Here is a 17994-nt window from a genome sequence, read left to right as displayed (position 1 = left end):
AAACTGGTGTCTATTGCATGTAAAAATATTTAGGTGATGTGATTATTCATCACTTGGACTTTCAAATATTGTGAATCCTAAATCCCTTTTCCCTACCATATATACACAATGTATATAGTAACAATGAATGGAATTGGAATCTCAAATTCAGATGAACCATATTCAAATATGTTCCCCTTCTTTTCATGTAGAACAGAAACAAGGCTTAAAAAAGTCAGGATTATATCCAATGGAAAGATTGCTGATTCTTCAATGTAGTTACTATTTTTTTAATTTTAGCAGAATCAATGTACTTTCCAATTTTGTAACTTACAACTGTTGTGAAGAAAGTCTAGTTGCCCATTTTAAACATATTAAATGCTTGGAAACACTGCCCTTTGAATATAGCAATGAATGTGTACAATCCAAAATGCTGACGGAACGTTTGATGCAGGTAGCATCAAACCTATGACCTATTGCCAGATTTGATTTTGCCAAGCTCAAGATGTAAAGCTCAAGATGTAAAACAAGACATGCCCATATTTGTATTCAAAACCATTATATTCTACCCAGTTGATACATCAATCCAATCAGTGCATCTATAAAGCTCATGGGAGTATGATAAAGAAGTAGGAATGTTGTAATCTAGAGCAGATTTTGTTCCTTCGAATTGCTTTGTTTTTCAGAGAGAGAAACAGAGCCTAGGAAAGAGATAGATATTATAGTATTAAGCATTTGAGGTAGAAGAGGACCAAAACACTTGAATCAGATTATTGGACATTTATTTCCTCAGTGACATTATCTTATTTCAACTGTATATATCTATTTTTGCAGCTCTTTTCCTATGATACTATAGCTCAAGATTAAATCAAGGTGTTCTTGTACACTAACAATATGCCCTTCCACTGATTAATGATCAACATAGATTGCCTTCAACACAGGCTTTGTATCCACATTTGATGCTGGAGAGAGGATGTGACACTCACTATGCCCTTTTGAGATGAAATCTCTCTTCAGCTCTGTCTCTTGGTTGTAGAGTTGAATAACAAGGTTGTCTGAGTTATAGCAGTGCTGTGTTACTCTTTCCCCATGAAAATTTCTTGATTGTATTAGTATACTTGACATGAGGTGATGATGATTTATGTTTTCCCACTGAAGGCTCATTTAGGATTTTGAAAAACTACAATGGAGAATTTTATAAAATGGCTGCCATTTCTTAAAAGATAAGCGGATGGGCAAAGCTAAAATTAAAATATGAACTTCAGAATGCAAAACCTTTTGTCTGAATGCTGTTTACTGTTTCAACACAATCACAGTTCAAATACGGTAACTTACCCTAGAAATCAAATTCAAGGCCGGGGTAATATCTGAGTCTAAGTGTCAAACTACATATCTGGCCACATTAAATCCAGAATGACAAAAAAATTCAATTTTGATACTTATATATTCAAATAATATGTTTATAACTAACCCTCCTCCCCAAAGAAGTAAAAATTATCAGGAAGAGCAGGATGTTCAACACATACTAAAAGAGTTACTCTTGAGCTTATTGTTTCAAAAGTGGACTTTGCTCTGAAATTATCACATATCTTTTTCATGATAGAACACAAACACTTTTAATCCTTAATTTTCAACTTCCTTAATTTTTCTTAATTTTTGACAAATTGCTTGGTCTGCTGAACAAATAAATCCTTTTCTCCATATCATTTTTCGAACACTGACCCTCTATGATGGCCTTTACTAGAACTATTTCTACTTATAACATGATGGTCCTTAGTAGAACTACAGTATTTCTAGTTACAGTAAACCTTTGTTCATGATATAATCTGTAGTTTACTACTGACCATATCATAAACAAAAATTTACTGTAAATAGAAATACTGTAGTTCTAATATTTCTAGTTAGTTTTCTAGTTTTTCTAGTAGTTTAATGATCATTTAAAGTTATGGTGGTCCAGGAAAGGCTGCTTTATGGCCCTTAAAGCACTTGTAGCCATCATAAAATGTCATGCTGCCCAATTCATGGTGACATTACTACATTTCTCGCACTTGACAACCAGCTCAGCTTTATGTCTGCTTGTAACATGCTCTAGTTGTCACATGACTGTGGTTTTGATATTTTCTGCTGGTTTCAGGCAAAAAATCCAGGTAAGTGAGTTTACCGGATTTGCTTAATGATTGTATAATTTGGATTTATGACTGTATGATTTGTTTAATGATTGCTGTAAAAATGGTGGCAAAATCAGGTGCAGACATGTGGGCGCCTCAATTTACAAACATCATTACTTACGACCAAAATTCCAATGTGTAAAAGTCAAGGACTAAATGTATACCATGATGGTCTTTACTAGAACTATGTATCAGGGGTCACGCCTCTTCTACTTCTATCAAGTCAAGGCTAATAACTAGAGTTCCTTGCCAATTTCAGAAAATTCTTCCAGGTGACTATAGTCTTGCAAATCTCTATTCCTGTTTTACTCTGCCAGCCATTCTCGTTCCTTTCTTTTGTCCAAGCATAATGCTAAATCATTAGAACATTTTGTTAAATCTGATCAATCAATCAAAAAGTTAACTCTGAATGAAGCTAAATCCATTAAAGAGTCTATATTGAATGGAGAAGGCCTGTCTCTCAGTGTGTTAAGGAAAGGGTTACAGAAGTGTCCTTCAATAACCTCTCAGCATTGAGAAGCTAACTGCACATAAATAAAGCCTTCTTTCAGAAAACAAAATGTGCATGTAAACTCCTCTTGCTGTTGATTTCTCATTTGTCCTTTTTACCCCCATTCCTCCGCTCTTGATTTTCTGGATTTCTAACTGCAGATCTGGGTATAAGAAAGAAAAAGCACAAGTTTTACATCAAGTCTATTGCTGTTCTATAACTGTGGGTGGACTTGAAGGAGTCAAGTAGGACAAGAAATATAATTGGGAACCATTTGTACGCTTTACGAATTAGAATATAATTCTTATGCTTCTTTAAAATACTCAGTGTTTTTAAAGAGTGATTTTATTATCTAAGTTATGCCTTAAGATAATACATACGTAACAGCTACATCATTTCCATCTTCTATTTATTTAAGAACAAAAGAAAGTACTGTATGATCTACAATGAAGCTCTGTCTTTTTTAAATTCACCCTTTTAAAATTTATAACAGTTAACCACCTCCAGGAAGGGGAAAAATATTTATCATCTCCAAATTAAAGAAATGCAGGAGAACGAAGAATCAAACCTGGGCAGCAAGAGGTTGTCTGAGAAATGAATGGACAATGTTTCTCAATTCGTCATCAATTGAAAATAATTTGACATCTATTTTCATTTTTCAATAATGATTGATCACAATTATGTTTCTCTATCTCTTCAAATTGGTTGTGGCCCTATGACTGCAAGTATGGTACAGGGTTATTTTTTATATGCCTCCACTCAAATATGGATAGGCTCTTTGGTTTAAGGAAATTTTACACTGAAGTACTGAAATATGATATATATGACTTTGAGTTTAGCCTTCATTCTTTTAAAGCTTGGCTTCAGGGAAGGAAACACAAAGTGAAGCTAGACCTATGCAAACTGAAAGCATGAAGTATTCAAACAAAGTTGATTGTACCATAGCCAAAAAAGTTCAGTACAGAAATACTTTTTTGGGCTTAATACTATCTTTCAGAATTGAAATGAAATGCAAGATGGAGTAAAAGATCCATTGAAACAATAAGAAATATTATGTTGTAAATATCATTGCAACTTCAAATTAGTGACTATATTCCTAAAAGCTTTAATGATGGTAACGCTACTGACAAGTGGTAAAGAAACCTTGGCTACCTGCAATTTGAGGACTTCTTCTATTGAATATTTCTAGTTTTAAGCTCTTTGTATCTCTGTTCTATAAGATTTATGTACTTATATATGCATTCCTTTTTGTTATAACAGTAGAAACAGAAGTGAATCTGGATAATGTCTAGCATCATAGAGCAGCTCTTTAACTAGCAGACAGTACTAATCTTGAGATAAAGGGGGGAAAAAACCTATCCCAGCAATTTTGTTATGAAATGGCATGTTTAGCGCAGCTAAATTGCAGCACCCTGGTGCAAAAGTAACTTGAGTTAAAGTACTCTCATTCTTAAGCAAGAATTTTAAATTCCCTAATCTTAAATTTGGAAAGAAAAGAGCAGGTGCACCAAATTCTGTATAATGTTTCATTTCATAGAAATCCTTATAGTTCTTGAACAGATTGGTTGTTTATTTTGGGATGTTCAAAGCTCTTCATAGACATAATCATGCTGGACATAGAGGCCTAGATTCATTGCTTCGATTACTGGAATCATTTACAAGCAGGACTCCTTTAAGATTTTTGTTCAAAAAGAAAAGAGAATATATTCATATTTGGTAAGGAGCAAGAGACCAATTACCTTACGATTGATTAGAAGCCAGATTATTACTTTGCAACGTAGTTCAAAATTTTATAAAAATCAGGGAATGAACAAACCTTTTATTTTGAGGAATTAAACATTTAAATAGATAATACATGAAGTTTAAGCATAACACTAAAAATATTGTATACTGTACCTGTTGATTCTAATCTAAATCCCTTTGAGTTTAAAATAACTTCTTCTCAGGTTTGAGTGATGGAAAAGATGTGAATCAATCAAAACACTAGGATGGATAATCTCAAAGGTTTACCTCCTATTTCAATAAACTTTTCCATTTTGATGCACTACAATTCTTACATTTCTCAGTTCAGGGCAAGTCACTTCTTGAAGTTTTCTTTATAAGAATATTTAATTCTAATGCATTCTGTATTTCCATATTTTAATTTTCATTGTGCTTTCCCACCACTATTCAGGGTGATTTGCATTGGAATTCAGTAGCATATATTGTCTTTTTGCACCTATAAAGCTTTTGACCATGAAGGTAGCAGATGGACTCTGCATTTTATTTAGTTTCCTTGTCTAAGAAACTTATTTTGCATTTCTCTTTGCGACATGTGTCCTATTGATTAGACAGATATTCTTTGTCAGTCCATTTTTCTTTCTCTTCAGACACTGACCTGTGCAGTTCAGACTCGCACTCTCTCCATAAAAGGACAGAACACACTATAGGCTCATAGCTAGGCAGAATTGCCATTTTCTATTACCATGTTTTCGCCTAAATAAATATTATTTTCTTTCATAAAAGCATCAGTCTTCTTACAAAAGTTGCAGTCCTAATTTTGGTGTTCCTCTCTCCATGCATTGTCAGCTGCATAAAACTTTTGATTATCCAAGATTTTAAAAACTTGAATAGCAACTATAAATACCAATTTATTATACCTCACTGAAGAAAAAGATTGTGACTTCTTTCTTTAAAATAGAGAGAAGGGTCCAGTCACCATTCCCAAGGATATGTAATTTCACAACACAAAAATATTATGAACATTATTATAAGAAAAACTTTCTCCTGCATACTTGATAAATTGAGGAAATTGACTTAAGCGACTGGAACGATTCATGCAAAGGCAAATAGTTAAATACTAAACCATTTGGGGCTTTAATAGTTGAAGCAATACTCTAATTTTCCCTCCCAGAAAACAGTGGATAACTATTTCAGGCTTTTCCATTGTTAGTAGAACCACCCACCCACTGTATTTTATAGCAGCTGACATCTCTGGATACTTTTCAAGATAGTCATATGTGCAGTATGTTTCAATATTTTAAACATGATGAAAGACAGCAAATTGTTTTGCCTTATTTGAGAAAGTTGCTGCTGCAGAAGAAGGGCCATACTAAGTCCTGTATAGCAGATGAATCCTAAGCAGGAGTCAGGCCAAGATCAATTTCCTGTTTCTAAGGTCCTTCTACTTTGACTCTGATGTAGCCTAAACAATGTGCTTCCACATCAGGATATAAAAGGATTACAGTAAATATAGGTAGGCAGAGGGAGCTGAAATGCTTTTTTATAGGGGATATACAGCTACAGGAAGTGGTGAAATCCAAATTTTTTTACTACCAATTCTGTGGCTTGGTGTACCAATTCTGTACCATGGCTTGGTGGGCATGGTGTGGCTTGGTGGGCGTGGCAGGGGAAGGATACTGCAAAATCTCCATTCCCACCCCACTCCAGGGAAAGGATACTGTAAAATCCCCATTCTCTCCCCACTCCTGGGAGAAGATATTGCAAAATCTCCATTCCCACCCTACTCTGGGGCCAGCCAGAAGTGGTATTTGCTGGTTCTCCAAACTACTCAAAATTTCCATTACCGGTTCTTCAAACTGCTCAAAATTTTTGCTACCGGTTCTCCAGAACCTGTCAGAACCTGCTGGATTTCATTCCTGGCTACAGGGATGAATTCCTTGGGAACAAAGGTCTATTCAAGAAAAGCTCAATATTCCTAGATGGCCTTGTCATCCAGATCAGATTTAATGAGCCTCCAAAGAGTAATGACTGGATAGCAGCAGCCTTTAGTAGAAAGCTTTCTGAGAATAAATAACTACTCAGTGCTATTTTTATTATTTGTAAGGCCATGTGAGTAATTATCCTTGAGCCCTGACTACTTGTCTGTCTCTCAGATTTTTCTAATATTCAATCTCTGATGCTATACTTCTGAGTCACAACTTTAGATCTCTTGTCTTCATCCTCTGGAACATAAAGAAGGAACCAGACATTGTTGCTCTATCTTACTGACTACTTTTGTGTGTCATTTTGATCATAAGTAACCTATTGTTTGAATGAAACCTTACATACTAGGCTTCAGGACAGAACACTCAAAATAAGTAAAGCATGTTTACTTTCTCTATGTACAGTATTTACATTGAGCAGGGATATTTTCTGTACTGTGTTATACAGCTCAGAGTCGTTTTGGCTAGTGAGATGGGCAGCATATAAATGAATTAATTAAATGCATACTTAATATATGCAACGGAATGACATAATATAGAACAGTATAATAATATCATAGCGCATCAGTGTTTATTTCAATTTGAACAGGCTTCTCCCAATATCTGGAAATTATTCTGTTGCTACATATGAAATGTCAAATGTTCTTCTTATATCACAATGAAGCTGAATTGAGTAATAAATTAAGCATGGGATGGAACTGGGTCCTAGCCAAATTTCAGACTGAAAGACTAATTGAAGTGATATGTTTTCCCTCCTCCTCCCCCTTTTAAAAGTACTGATGCATGAGCATCACTTTGCTTCTCATTGTCTGGTAATGAATTGCAACTGCATCTATCCCTATTCAGAACTGGGTTTGAATTGACAATGGGAGATATGGAAGATTCGTGCTTCTCAGTTTGTGATTTGTGATGGCTCATTTATACACGAAGAACACAATTCCACTAATCAAGATGCTTAAATAAATTAACTCACAATTTTTCATAGTTCAGAAAATGATGGGAAAATAAACAGAGCTTTCTACTTGAAACTCCAAAATTAGCAACTCTCAAAGTACTTGTTAGAGCTTCATTTCTTAACATAGCACCTCCAAATTATGTTAGAAAGGACCACAACATGGAATGATAGTACAATTCATTTGTATGACACTATCTAACTTATCAATGCATATGATAAAGCAAGTATAGTTAATATAAAGTTAAACATAAGATATGTTTAATTCCAAATAATCCTTCAAAAATCAGTCTACTTTTCCCCTGAAATTCCTATATTGCTACTGAAAAATATCTGGCAATTGGTAAGTGTACTTATATTTCCTGCAGAAGAAACTAGAAGCTTCTTGTGAGCCCCATAAACTCTCTATATCATGTGTTTTGAATTGAAACCAGAGTAGTTACTCTGAAGTAGAAATAATTACTACATTTGTGAGTAGTCTAGCCTTGCTTAAAAAGATATGAAGCTTTTTTCTTAGTGTACTTCTCATTATTTCTCATGAATAATGAGAAGAGCAGAATCCTAATTTTGATGAAAACTGCCCAATTTTATATGGCGGTTACTCTGTTTACAGTTTTGAGTAGGCCGGAACCAAGTTTAATGCTTGCTTATTGGGTTGATTTCTCCATCCTACATTTGCCAGAAGAGGTGACAGGGAGAAAGTACTGTTAGCATGCATTGCGTTTTGTGGTTGAATTAGTTGCTTACTTTTGTGGAAATGTGGAAACAAATACTTCATAAACCCAAAACCTTTTTATTTTTATCAGGCTAAAAAAAGAGATCTCTTTCTCTCCCTAAAGCCCAAGTCATACTTGCTTCAGAAAGTCTGATAAACAATTTCTGAAAGAAAAGGGTCTAAGATTCAGAACTGTTTAATTTGCTGCGTCTTTCAAAAGAGTGCTTTTATCTTGAAGTGGTGTTTATTTCAGAATAATTACATAGTGACTGTCCCACTCACATTGTGTCATTTAAGAGTAGTGCAGGCTTCTTACATTACCTTCTCCATTTCACTTAAGTTTCTGTATAAACCTCTTTATAGTTATGACTTTGATGATTGGCTCTTTCCTGAAGAAAAAGCACTGGGAGAAATGTGAAAGTGTTTAGAACAGAGGTAACCTGGGTACTGCCCACTTTTGTATCTCTATTAGTAGTAAAATTTTCTAACTGCCCACCGGTTCGGGGGGAGATGCGCGAGCTATTCTGGGACGAGGCTCTTTTGTTTGCGGTCACACTATAGCGCCATTTAGTTTCACTTACGTAACGTGAACTAAACTTATGCGTGGGCGATACAAATAGTATATTTTCAGAAATATAAATTGTCACGGGGAATTTTATGAAAACCTAATGAAAATGTTTTTAAATAATGCTATGAAAATTGTTTAAAAAGTCAATTAAATTAAAAAAAAGGAAAGTGCTTCAGTATTGGACAAAACCTTTACCGCCCAGCATGAAAGCTGGAACGCCCACTAGTGGGCAGTAGGGACCAGGTTGACTACCACTGGTTTAGAACAACCACATCTCTAGTTTTTTGTAATGAAGGGGAAAATAAATTCAGTTGTTTTTTGGTAGCTTTTTTTTTATCTGCACCCTAAAGGATTTAATCCAGTAGTGGGTTTCTCTTACCTTCACTACTGATTCAGAACTGTGAGCATGCATGTGCACGTGCTTGCTTCACTTATGTGTGGCGCTTCTGCGCATGTGCAAAATTCTGCAGATGTGCAAAGCGTCTGTGATGACATTTGGGCAGGTGGGTGGAGCCTTCTGCTGCTGCTACTGGTTGCCCAAACCGGGGCTAACCAGTAGAACCCCACCACTGATTTAATCCCAGTTTTAGTTACTGTACTTGATGTGACCTTTTGGAGGTAGTTCATGCTGATTGGGGCTTATAGGGGTTGCCTTCAAAATAATCAGATTGTCCACTCTATATTATGGGAACTGGAGGTGAATGGCAGTGGAATAATATTTATATAATAATAATAAGGATTGTGAAATTTCTTAAATTCAGCTAAGCCGATGAAACATATTCTAAGTACAATATAATACAATATATCATAAGCTGTGGCCATATCTTCTAACTTGCGCAAACATTACTTATTTGTTAGCCATGTCATATCAATTTTACTGGGGAATAGCTTGATAGAAGAAATCTGACAGCAACTTCTAAACCTGAATTTTAGACATGTACATCAGATTATTCTTTTTATCACCTGTCACTTGGTATTTAGAGAATGCAAATGAAAGTCTTATTATTTTACATAGGCATGGAAGGGGGAAGAGCAATTCTCAGAAGTGAAAAGCGAGGACTTCAAGCTGGTCTGGTCAACCCTGAAGCCATTTTGGAGCATCTTCAGGGCTGCCACAGCAGGGCTGGCTAGAGCTGTGGGAATGGGAGGGGGGAGAGAGAGAGAGCTGGGGATCTGTAGCCAAAATAAAATTCTTTCTCCTGGGAACCAAGGATGTTCTCACCAGGTGCCAGGGAGGCGTGGACGGAGTCCCCAACTGGTGTGGGACGGTGACTGGATTGGACCATGTGATGGACATGTGAGTTGAGGGAAAGAACTTTGACTTTTAATATGGGTGGAGAAAGCCACGGGACTTTCAGGTCGGGTTTTCACCAGATGTGCCAGTATGACATGCCTAATAAATTTGTACTTTGAGGAACACTTAGGTAGGCCTCAGAGTCTTGATTGTGTTGGGTCTGCTTTTTGGAACCCTGAGAGTTCTGACATTAATTTGGTGTATTTTCATTCTGTAAGTCACCTAAAAATGTCTGAAGTAATCCATTGGTGATTAAATACCATAAAGAGAAATCAACTACTCAAGACATTGTGGAATGGAAAAGTGTATACATTTTATACAGTCTGGTATAAAGTCATTTGTCTGATATCAGAATTGTTTCAAATTAGATCCTATTGAGGGCAATGTTTTGAAAAAGAGCACTAGCTATCAATCAGATAGTTTCCTAGGTGGCATGATTAGCACAACTATAAATATTGTGATCTAACCCAATGAATATTTTTGATCCAACTTTTGGTGTGAAGCCTTCATTATAGAACAAGAAAATATTTAATTTTTGAAAGAAAACATGGCTTGCTTTCACATATATAAGTTGCTGAAAAGAGATGCCATATATGGGCTTGGATGTTTCTTCCTAATCATGCTCAAGAGTTCTTCAAACAGAAATGGAGGGACAGTCCTCTATCATAGTTGCTTTAGTGGATCCTGCACGGAACAGGTAGTTAGTATAGATGACTCTAGGGCAGTGTTGGTGAATCTTTTCAGCACTGAAACGGGAATGTGCGTGTGTGTGTGCACGCACTAGAAGAACTGCCATCTGGTGCGCATGCACGTGCCGGCCAGCTGCTCTTCGAGTTTCTGGTGTACGCATGTGCATTAGCCACCTGGTCTTCCAGTTTCTGTTGCACATGCACATGCACATGCAAAAACCAGCTGACTGGTGCGCATGCACGTGTCGGAAACCAGAAGAGCAGCTGCCCAGTGTGCATGTGCGCGCCAGGAAGATGATCTTCTGGCCAGTTGGTCTTTGTGCATGCATGCACACCAGAAACTGAAAGACCAGCAGCTGCTCTTCTGGTTTGTAGTGCTCCTGCGTGTGTGAGGACCAGCTGGCTGGCATGTCGGAATACAGAAGAGGAACAAGTGACGGCTCGCGTGTCAGGAGAGATGGCTCTGCATGCCACTTCAGGCATGCTTGCCATAGGTTCGCCATCACAGCTGTAAGGTATCGTCCGACTCTGATTCTACGAAGATCCTATGAATAAATTGTGCAACAGATGTATTGTATCGTTGTGTGCTTCTCAACCTTTTGCATAATACTATATATATAGCCATCTGTTACGTTGTCTAGAAAAGACTAGATATTGAGAACTGGGAAGCAAACCCAAACCCCCAATAACTCAGAAAAGTTGTAATTTATTCTTGCTATATAACTTTTTAATATCACTAGAGTTCAATTGTTCTTGTAACTGTAGTTAAAATAAAAAAAAATGATTAAAAAATGGTAAAAACTTTTTACCAGTAAATTAACAAATGACCATGAAAACTCTCCAAGCGTTATTGTATCAATGGAAAGAGATAAAAAAGGACAATAATCAGAATTCCACATTTGGGATGGAAAAGTTCTTTATATGTCCCTACAATCTCATTTGCGTCATCATTTTTGTATGTCATATTTTGAATATCATTTCATAGAAATCTACTTTTTGAATTGTTTGTATGTATTGTTTAAGTGTTCACTTGAATGATAGCATGTAGCCAGCCATACTGGGGCATGAGAAAAATGTCATTCCATTCTTCTGTGATTCCCCCACACCTGAGATGCCCCATTTCCAACTTCTATGTCTAACCTACAGTTCTGATATTTTCTATTCAAATTTTTTTCAATTTTTTATTCAAGTTTTTCCCCGAAGGCCATCAAATCTGCACTACTATTAATCTTCTCATAGTTCCCATCACCAATCTCTTTCCACTTATGACTGTATGACTGTAACTTTGTTGCTGGAAATCCTTATGATTTATATTGATATATTGACCATCATTTGTGTTGTAAATGTTGTACCTTGATGAAGGTATCTTTTCTTTTATGTACACTGACAGCATATGCACCAAGACAAATTCCTTGTGTGTCCAATCACACTTGGCCAATAAAAAATTCTATTCTATTCTATTCTATTCTATTCTATTCTATTCTATTCTATTCTATTCTATTCTATTCTATTCTATTCTATTCTATTCTATTCTATTTTAAATACTTATAAGTCTGATCTTCCTTAGATTTATTTTCAGGGTTTTAGTTTATGTAAAGGAGGGAGGCAGCATTTTCTTGTCTCAGGCCAAGTATAGCAACAGCTCTATACTTGGCCTGAGCCAAGACAAGTACTGTCTGTGAAAATGTATGCTACATCTTAAATCTGAATGCCTTAGTCCTGCTTTTAGAATTACTGGTTTGTATTTCAGTAGGAACTCTTGCCATTGTTTCCCTATGTATGCTTTCTCTAAAAGTATGGAGAGATCCTTTCTGCCTCATGGCAAAAAGCAAAATACTCTAAAATGTTACAACATACACAGGAAACAAAATACAAGACACTGAAAAGTATTGCAAACATTAAATACGTCTATAATTACAAACTTCCCACCAAAATGTACACAATTCCTCCAGATATTTAAGTCTATAGAAAATATGTTGGTATCCTAAAAAGAAAGCCGCATATTTAATCTACTATTTAATCCGCCTACTGCGACCAGATACCTCTCACCGACCCGTGCGCTCTCACAGAGAGGGACTCCTCAGGGTGCCGTCAGCTAGGCAGTGTCGTTTGGCGACGCCCAGGGGAAGGGCCTTCTCTGTGGGGGCTCCCACCCTCTGGAACGAACTCCCCCCAGGACTCCGTCAACTTCCTGACCTTCGAACCTTCCGTCGCGAGCTCAAGACACATTTATTCATCTGTGCAGGACTGGCTTAGATTTTTAAATTTAGAGGGGTTTTAAATTGATTTTAAATATTTATATTTTATATTTATATTTCTATTTTTAATAATTCGGGCGCTAGAATAAGTTTTTTAAGGATTATTTTAATTTGTATATTGATATTGATGTTTTATATGCCTGTGAACCGCCCTGAGTCCTTTGGGAGATAGGGCGGTATATAAATTCGAATAATAAATAAATAAATAAATAAATAAAATCTAATATTTGCAGGAGCAATTTGAAATGTGAAATGTCAGATGGGGCCGGATGAAGCACATCCTGTTTTTTTTTCTACTTTCTCTTAAAATACTTCTCACAAATAACTATCAGCATAGCTCAGATTGACACTGCTTGACACCTTGGAATGCAAGCAGCAAGGGTGACCAGATAGTTTCTTGGACCAGGGCGAAATAAATTTGAAAGCCTGTTTAGTTTGATTTATTGCCTAATCTTTTCTCCCAGAACAAATTCCTAAGTGGCTTTCCAGAAGTCTTTAGAGAAAGTCTGGGATTCAAGCGTGCTAAACAAATGACAGTGTTTTATCCTCCCTTTATTGTTTGAAAGATGGGGGCACATACATCATTTGTTCCAATGATGGAAAGACAAACTCCTCCTTTTTGGTGAGATTAAGGGCTTCTGCTCAGAAAATGACAATCACTAGATAGGATGTTTCCCTCACCTCGTGTTTGGTAAATAGAAAAATGACAGGTGGTGGGTGGGATTCTTGCTAGTTGTTCTTCTGTCACAAATCAAGGGGGAGGTGGAGCAGCAGCAGCAGCTGAAATAAGGGACAGCCTAGAGCCTCAACTCTGTAGTGACAGCACACTCTCTTTCCTCTCTGCATGTGGCTGCCTCTTGGTGGGGGTAATGGCACCACTCACTGCTGTTCTGCTGGATGGGAGACAATTTGAAGGAATTAGCTGATAGGTTTAATTTTCTTACACGAAAATTGTAACCCAGCTCAGAAGCAGCCACAAAGTGGGAGGATTCAGAATTTCTTCTGGCTCTCCCTACTACTAAGAGCTGTTGTTACCTTTCACTAATACAAGAGCATCAACTGTGGAACAGCCATTAGCAGCCGGGATGAAGGCAGCTTTGAAGGTACTGACCAAATCAAAGGGAACTTGGAGGATGTTAACGTTCTCTTTCTGGATCAACCCTTTTCAACTTGGTAGCCTCTCATCCTCAGCAAATGTGCCATGCAGGTTGGGGATGATGGAAGTTGTAGTTCCCCTCCCCTTTGGAAGGCACCTGGATGGGGAGAAAATGGATGGGTTTTTATTACTGGAAAACCAAAGCTATGCTGGAGTTTTCCGAAAACAGAAAGGCTGTGATAGATAGATAGATAGATAGATAGATAGATAGATAGATAGATAGATAGATAGATAGATAGATAGATAGCAAAGAGCTAGGTCAAGCAGGGCAGGGCACAGAGGTGTTTGGCATAGGAGTTAGGGGAGTTTAACAAAGTTAAAGTTGGAAGCAAGGGTTTGCCAACTTGCTTTTTCCAAATCAGGCTGGTGCTATTTTTCACAGCTGTGAAATAAGCAGAAGTACCCAGGTGACTCTTTTCTCTCCAGCCAGAGTCGGACTAAAACTTCACCTGCTGATCAGTTATTCAGCGCACAAGAGCCTCACCAGGAGACAGGCGACGGCAACCGGCCCCGAGACCCACAGTTAGGCCAAGAGCGCTTGTCCAGGGACAAAGCAAATCGACGCCTTAAAAGCGTCGGGGCGAGCTTGGATGTCAACTCGGAGCGCAGCCGGAGCGAGGCAGGGTGGTTGGGAGAGGGGTGAGCGCCGAGGGAAAGGCGCGTCAAAGGGAATTTGTCCGGTGCTACCTGAAGGGGAGGTCCGTCTGTTTGGGTTTGGGTCACTGCCCCGCCACTCGGGCGCCTCAGAGCTGCTGTTGCTGCTCAAGGCCGCCGGGTGGTGGCTCAGGCGCCTAAGTCTGCTTTCCCGCCCTTCCTCTTTCTTTCTCTCTCTCTCTCTCAAAGAGCGCTTGACCGCCCAGTGGCCGCTGCCGCCTCCTCCTCCTCCTCCTCCAGTGAGCGCTGGGAGACGCGGCGGCGGCAGCAGCAGCAAGACAGGCGCTTCCCCCCCTTCGAGGCTCGCCTGTTCTCCAAGGGTGGCTGGAGCTCAGCTCAGCGCCCTTCGCCGCTCTCCTCCTTGCCAGGCGCTAGCGGCTTAAGGAAGTTTGCGAAAGCTCTCCCCCCCCCCACCTCTTTTATCGACGGCACTTATCCTGGCAAACTCTTACTAAGCCGCGCTTCTCTCTCTCTCTCTCTTTCCGCCACATCTTTCGCGCTGCGGGAAGTTGTCGATGAGTGCTCCGCCGGTCATCCGGCCGCCCAGTCCTTCGCAACCCGGAGGAGGCGGCGGCGGCGGCGGCGGCGGCGGCATCTCCTTCCACCTTCAGATCGGCCTCAGCCGGGAGCCGGTGCTCCTGTTGCAAGACTCCTCGGGGGAGTTTAGCCTGACCCATGTCCGGGAAATGGCTTGTTCCATCGTCGATCAAAAGGTAAGGCGCCTCGGTCCCCGGCTTGAATTTTTGGGAGCGGGCGACGTCAGACTCTCCGATTGTACAAGAGAGAGCATCTGGCCTTTACCCAGCTACTGTTCCCTCTTCTGCCATTCCCAGCCCCCGCGGCCCAAGCTTGCTCGCCTCTTTTGGGAAAAGACTCCCGGAGATAACCGGGGAAAAGCCGCCACATTCGGGAAGGTTTGGGATTCGTTTTAGCGAATGAAACGCGAATTCCTTTTGACTACGACGTCCTCAAACTAGAATATAATGTAATAAAGTTGTAATGCATCTTTTTTTTTTGGTGCCTTCCAGCTGAATCCCCTGCTTTCCATAGTGGCTATTGTATTTGTTGACTCTCAGCAGTTTCATTGCCACGCGCGGAAAAAAAAGTTTACTGCTCCGCCTTCTTCTCTCTCTCTCTCTTTCTCTCTCCCTTCCCTCCCTCCTCCCCCCTTTCTCCTGTGTCCAAGAATGAGAGTTTAGTAGGAGGGGCTGGAAAGAAAACGGGAGATAGGAGCGCACTGGCAGCTGTCAAAATAATCCCTCGACCCTGCATTATACCCGCTGGGGAAATAAAAGTTTCCACTTTGCAAGCCAGAAAGCAAAACAAGCCGGCACGCTTGGCAGCCTGTGCTCAGCGAAGTAATCCGATGCTTGCAAGCCGGTACGACCTGGGATACGTTGGAATGCCGGCTCTGACCTTACGGATGGAATCCGGCTGCCAGTCCAGGAAAAAAAGCTCAAATGCGAGGATTTTTTTAAAAATGTGTGATTTTCCAGAAGTATGCAGAAGTATTGCTCCTACAAAATTGGCATCTTGCAATGTAACCCCAGCAGCTAAACTCTGCTGAGTCAAATCCTGCAAATTCCCCCAAAGTTGTAATCTTTGGATACGTCTGGAAGTCTCATAACATCCGGACATCTTCTCCTGCAACAGAGGTGACCAATTTAGAGAGCACCACGTGGTGAATAAAAGTGCAGCCTCAAGCTCTATGCTTATAACTTTGAAAAGATGTACAGTATGGTATTTTGTGGATAGGTGTGCATTTGGCAGCAGCCTTGTTTACTCATCTAAGGAACTACACCAGATTTTTAAAGTTATTTTGATCCCCTTTCTCATACTTTCCCTATCATCTGTTTACCCCCATTCCTTCACTTTGAGAGTGATATTACCTTTTTCCCTTCTGTGGTACATCACAACATGTATTGATGTGGTGAACATGAGAATGAATGAATGCATGTGGCTGAGGAAAATAGGGTAATTCAAACCCCAGAACTGCTGACATGGTGTCATTTGTACCATTTTCACCTAAGAGCACTATCTGCCCCACGTGGTTCCCAGGGGTTCCCATTCTAGTTGGAAGGTGGAAGAATTGCAGGGGCTGTAATTTGGGGACAGATTGCATCTTCCTCTTTGAAAGTTCAGTTCCAAACATCTGGTAGTTTCACAGAAAGCCTTTTAAGATGTGAAGGAGTACTTTATAGACGAACTAGCTTGTTATGGAATGGGCTTTTCAAGAAACAGCCAATTTTCACAGATGCATAAAATGGATTTAGAAAGTAGCCCCTGATGACAGTTGATTATTTCCTAGATTTCTATTTATCCATAGCCAGCTATCATTTGTTTCCCACAAGATTCAACTTCCTGTTCACTGAATGTTTTTTTTTTGCTAGCTCTCTTTTGTGTGTTTGTGTATGAGAAGATAATATTGAAAAATTAAAGCTTAAGAAAAAAATATGGTGTCTGGAAGAAAATCTTTTAATACCTCTAATGGGAGTGTAAAGGGATTTGCAAAGAAATGAACTCTCTTTCCTAATCAAGTACCCTAATCTACTTCCCTAATCAAATAACTGAGGGTCAAAAAAGTTTCGCCTAATACATGTGTGTGTTCTGCCTGTTTAAGAAGGAATGCTGTTGTTGACAAACTCAGAAGGTAGATGTAGCCTGTAACAGATTCCTGTGCTATCAATACTGTAGAAAACAATATATGTAGCTCAGAGTTGAACTATGGAGGCCTTGGTATTCTCTGAGCTTGGTCATTTCATTACCTGAGTAGGTAACATCATCAGCACTGAATGATGTTACCTAGTTAGATGATGAAATGTCTGCAAACAATCAAGCTCCGAGAACACCAAGGCCTCCATAGATTCCTTTATTCTTAATTACTCTTTATTCTTTACTGACATCTTAATTTATTGTGGTTTTTGTACTGCCAAGGTGGTTTTGCATTGATTCTGCATTAAGACGCAATATACCCAATTTTTATTTGTTTTATTGGGGACTGAATAGACTGTGGAAGTTCAGAAGAATGATGATCTGCTCCCATTGTAGCAATTATGTGATGCATTGTAGCTTTTTGACACCATCAGGCGACTTTCATGGTTGAGTGACTACTCAAACAGGGGTTTCCCACATTAAAACTCCACACACTGACTAATCACTAAACCCTACTAAGTAGTTGGGGATGAGAACTGCATTGTTGCTGCTGCTGCTGTTTCATAGTGATTATGGTTTACATAGATCTAATCCTTTTGTTCGTTTATGAACAAAGATGGGTAATTGTTTTAAAATAGTTTTAGTACAGAAAACAAATGTATTATGTTCTAGAAAACAATAAAACTGATATGGCATTGGATGATTCAGGTGGGAT

At 38.9% G+C, this 17994-nt stretch overlaps 1 protein-coding gene and 1 long non-coding RNA gene across 4 annotated transcripts in view; one reads left to right on the top strand and one right to left on the bottom strand.

The window, feature by feature from the left end:
* Positions 1–424: 424 nt before the first annotated feature.
* Positions 425–14796, bottom strand: LOC131187697 (uncharacterized). 2 transcript variants are annotated; one of them, XR_009152607.1, is made up of 3 exons: positions 14661–14796; positions 13499–14070; positions 425–680 (listed from the first exon to the last, which is right to left on the bottom strand). It is a non-coding gene; the product is annotated as an uncharacterized LOC131187697 (long non-coding RNA). The 2 variants fall into 2 exon arrangements; XR_009152606.1 differs by lacking the exon at positions 425–680 and having other exon boundaries at positions 13353–14070.
* An 81-nt stretch (positions 14797–14877) lies between these two features.
* Positions 14878–17994, top strand: part of PRKD1 (protein kinase D1) — a 114301-nt gene continuing 111184 nt past the window's right edge. The window contains exon 1 of one of the 2 annotated variants that reach the window (XM_058162186.1): positions 14878–15340. In XM_058162186.1, the coding sequence (XP_058018169.1) occupies positions 15143–15340 (198 nt within the window). In that variant the 5' untranslated portion in view covers positions 14878–15142. The remainder of the gene's footprint in view (positions 15341–17994) is intronic. The other variant, XM_058162188.1, reaches the window with a different exon arrangement.

This window comes from Ahaetulla prasina, chromosome 1, assembly GCF_028640845.1.
Source record: "Ahaetulla prasina isolate Xishuangbanna chromosome 1, ASM2864084v1, whole genome shotgun sequence".
Lineage (NCBI taxonomy): Eukaryota > Metazoa > Chordata > Lepidosauria > Squamata > Colubridae > Ahaetulla > Ahaetulla prasina.
Note: the sequence above shows the minus strand (reverse complement) of the source record. Positions and strands in the feature narration are given on the sequence as shown.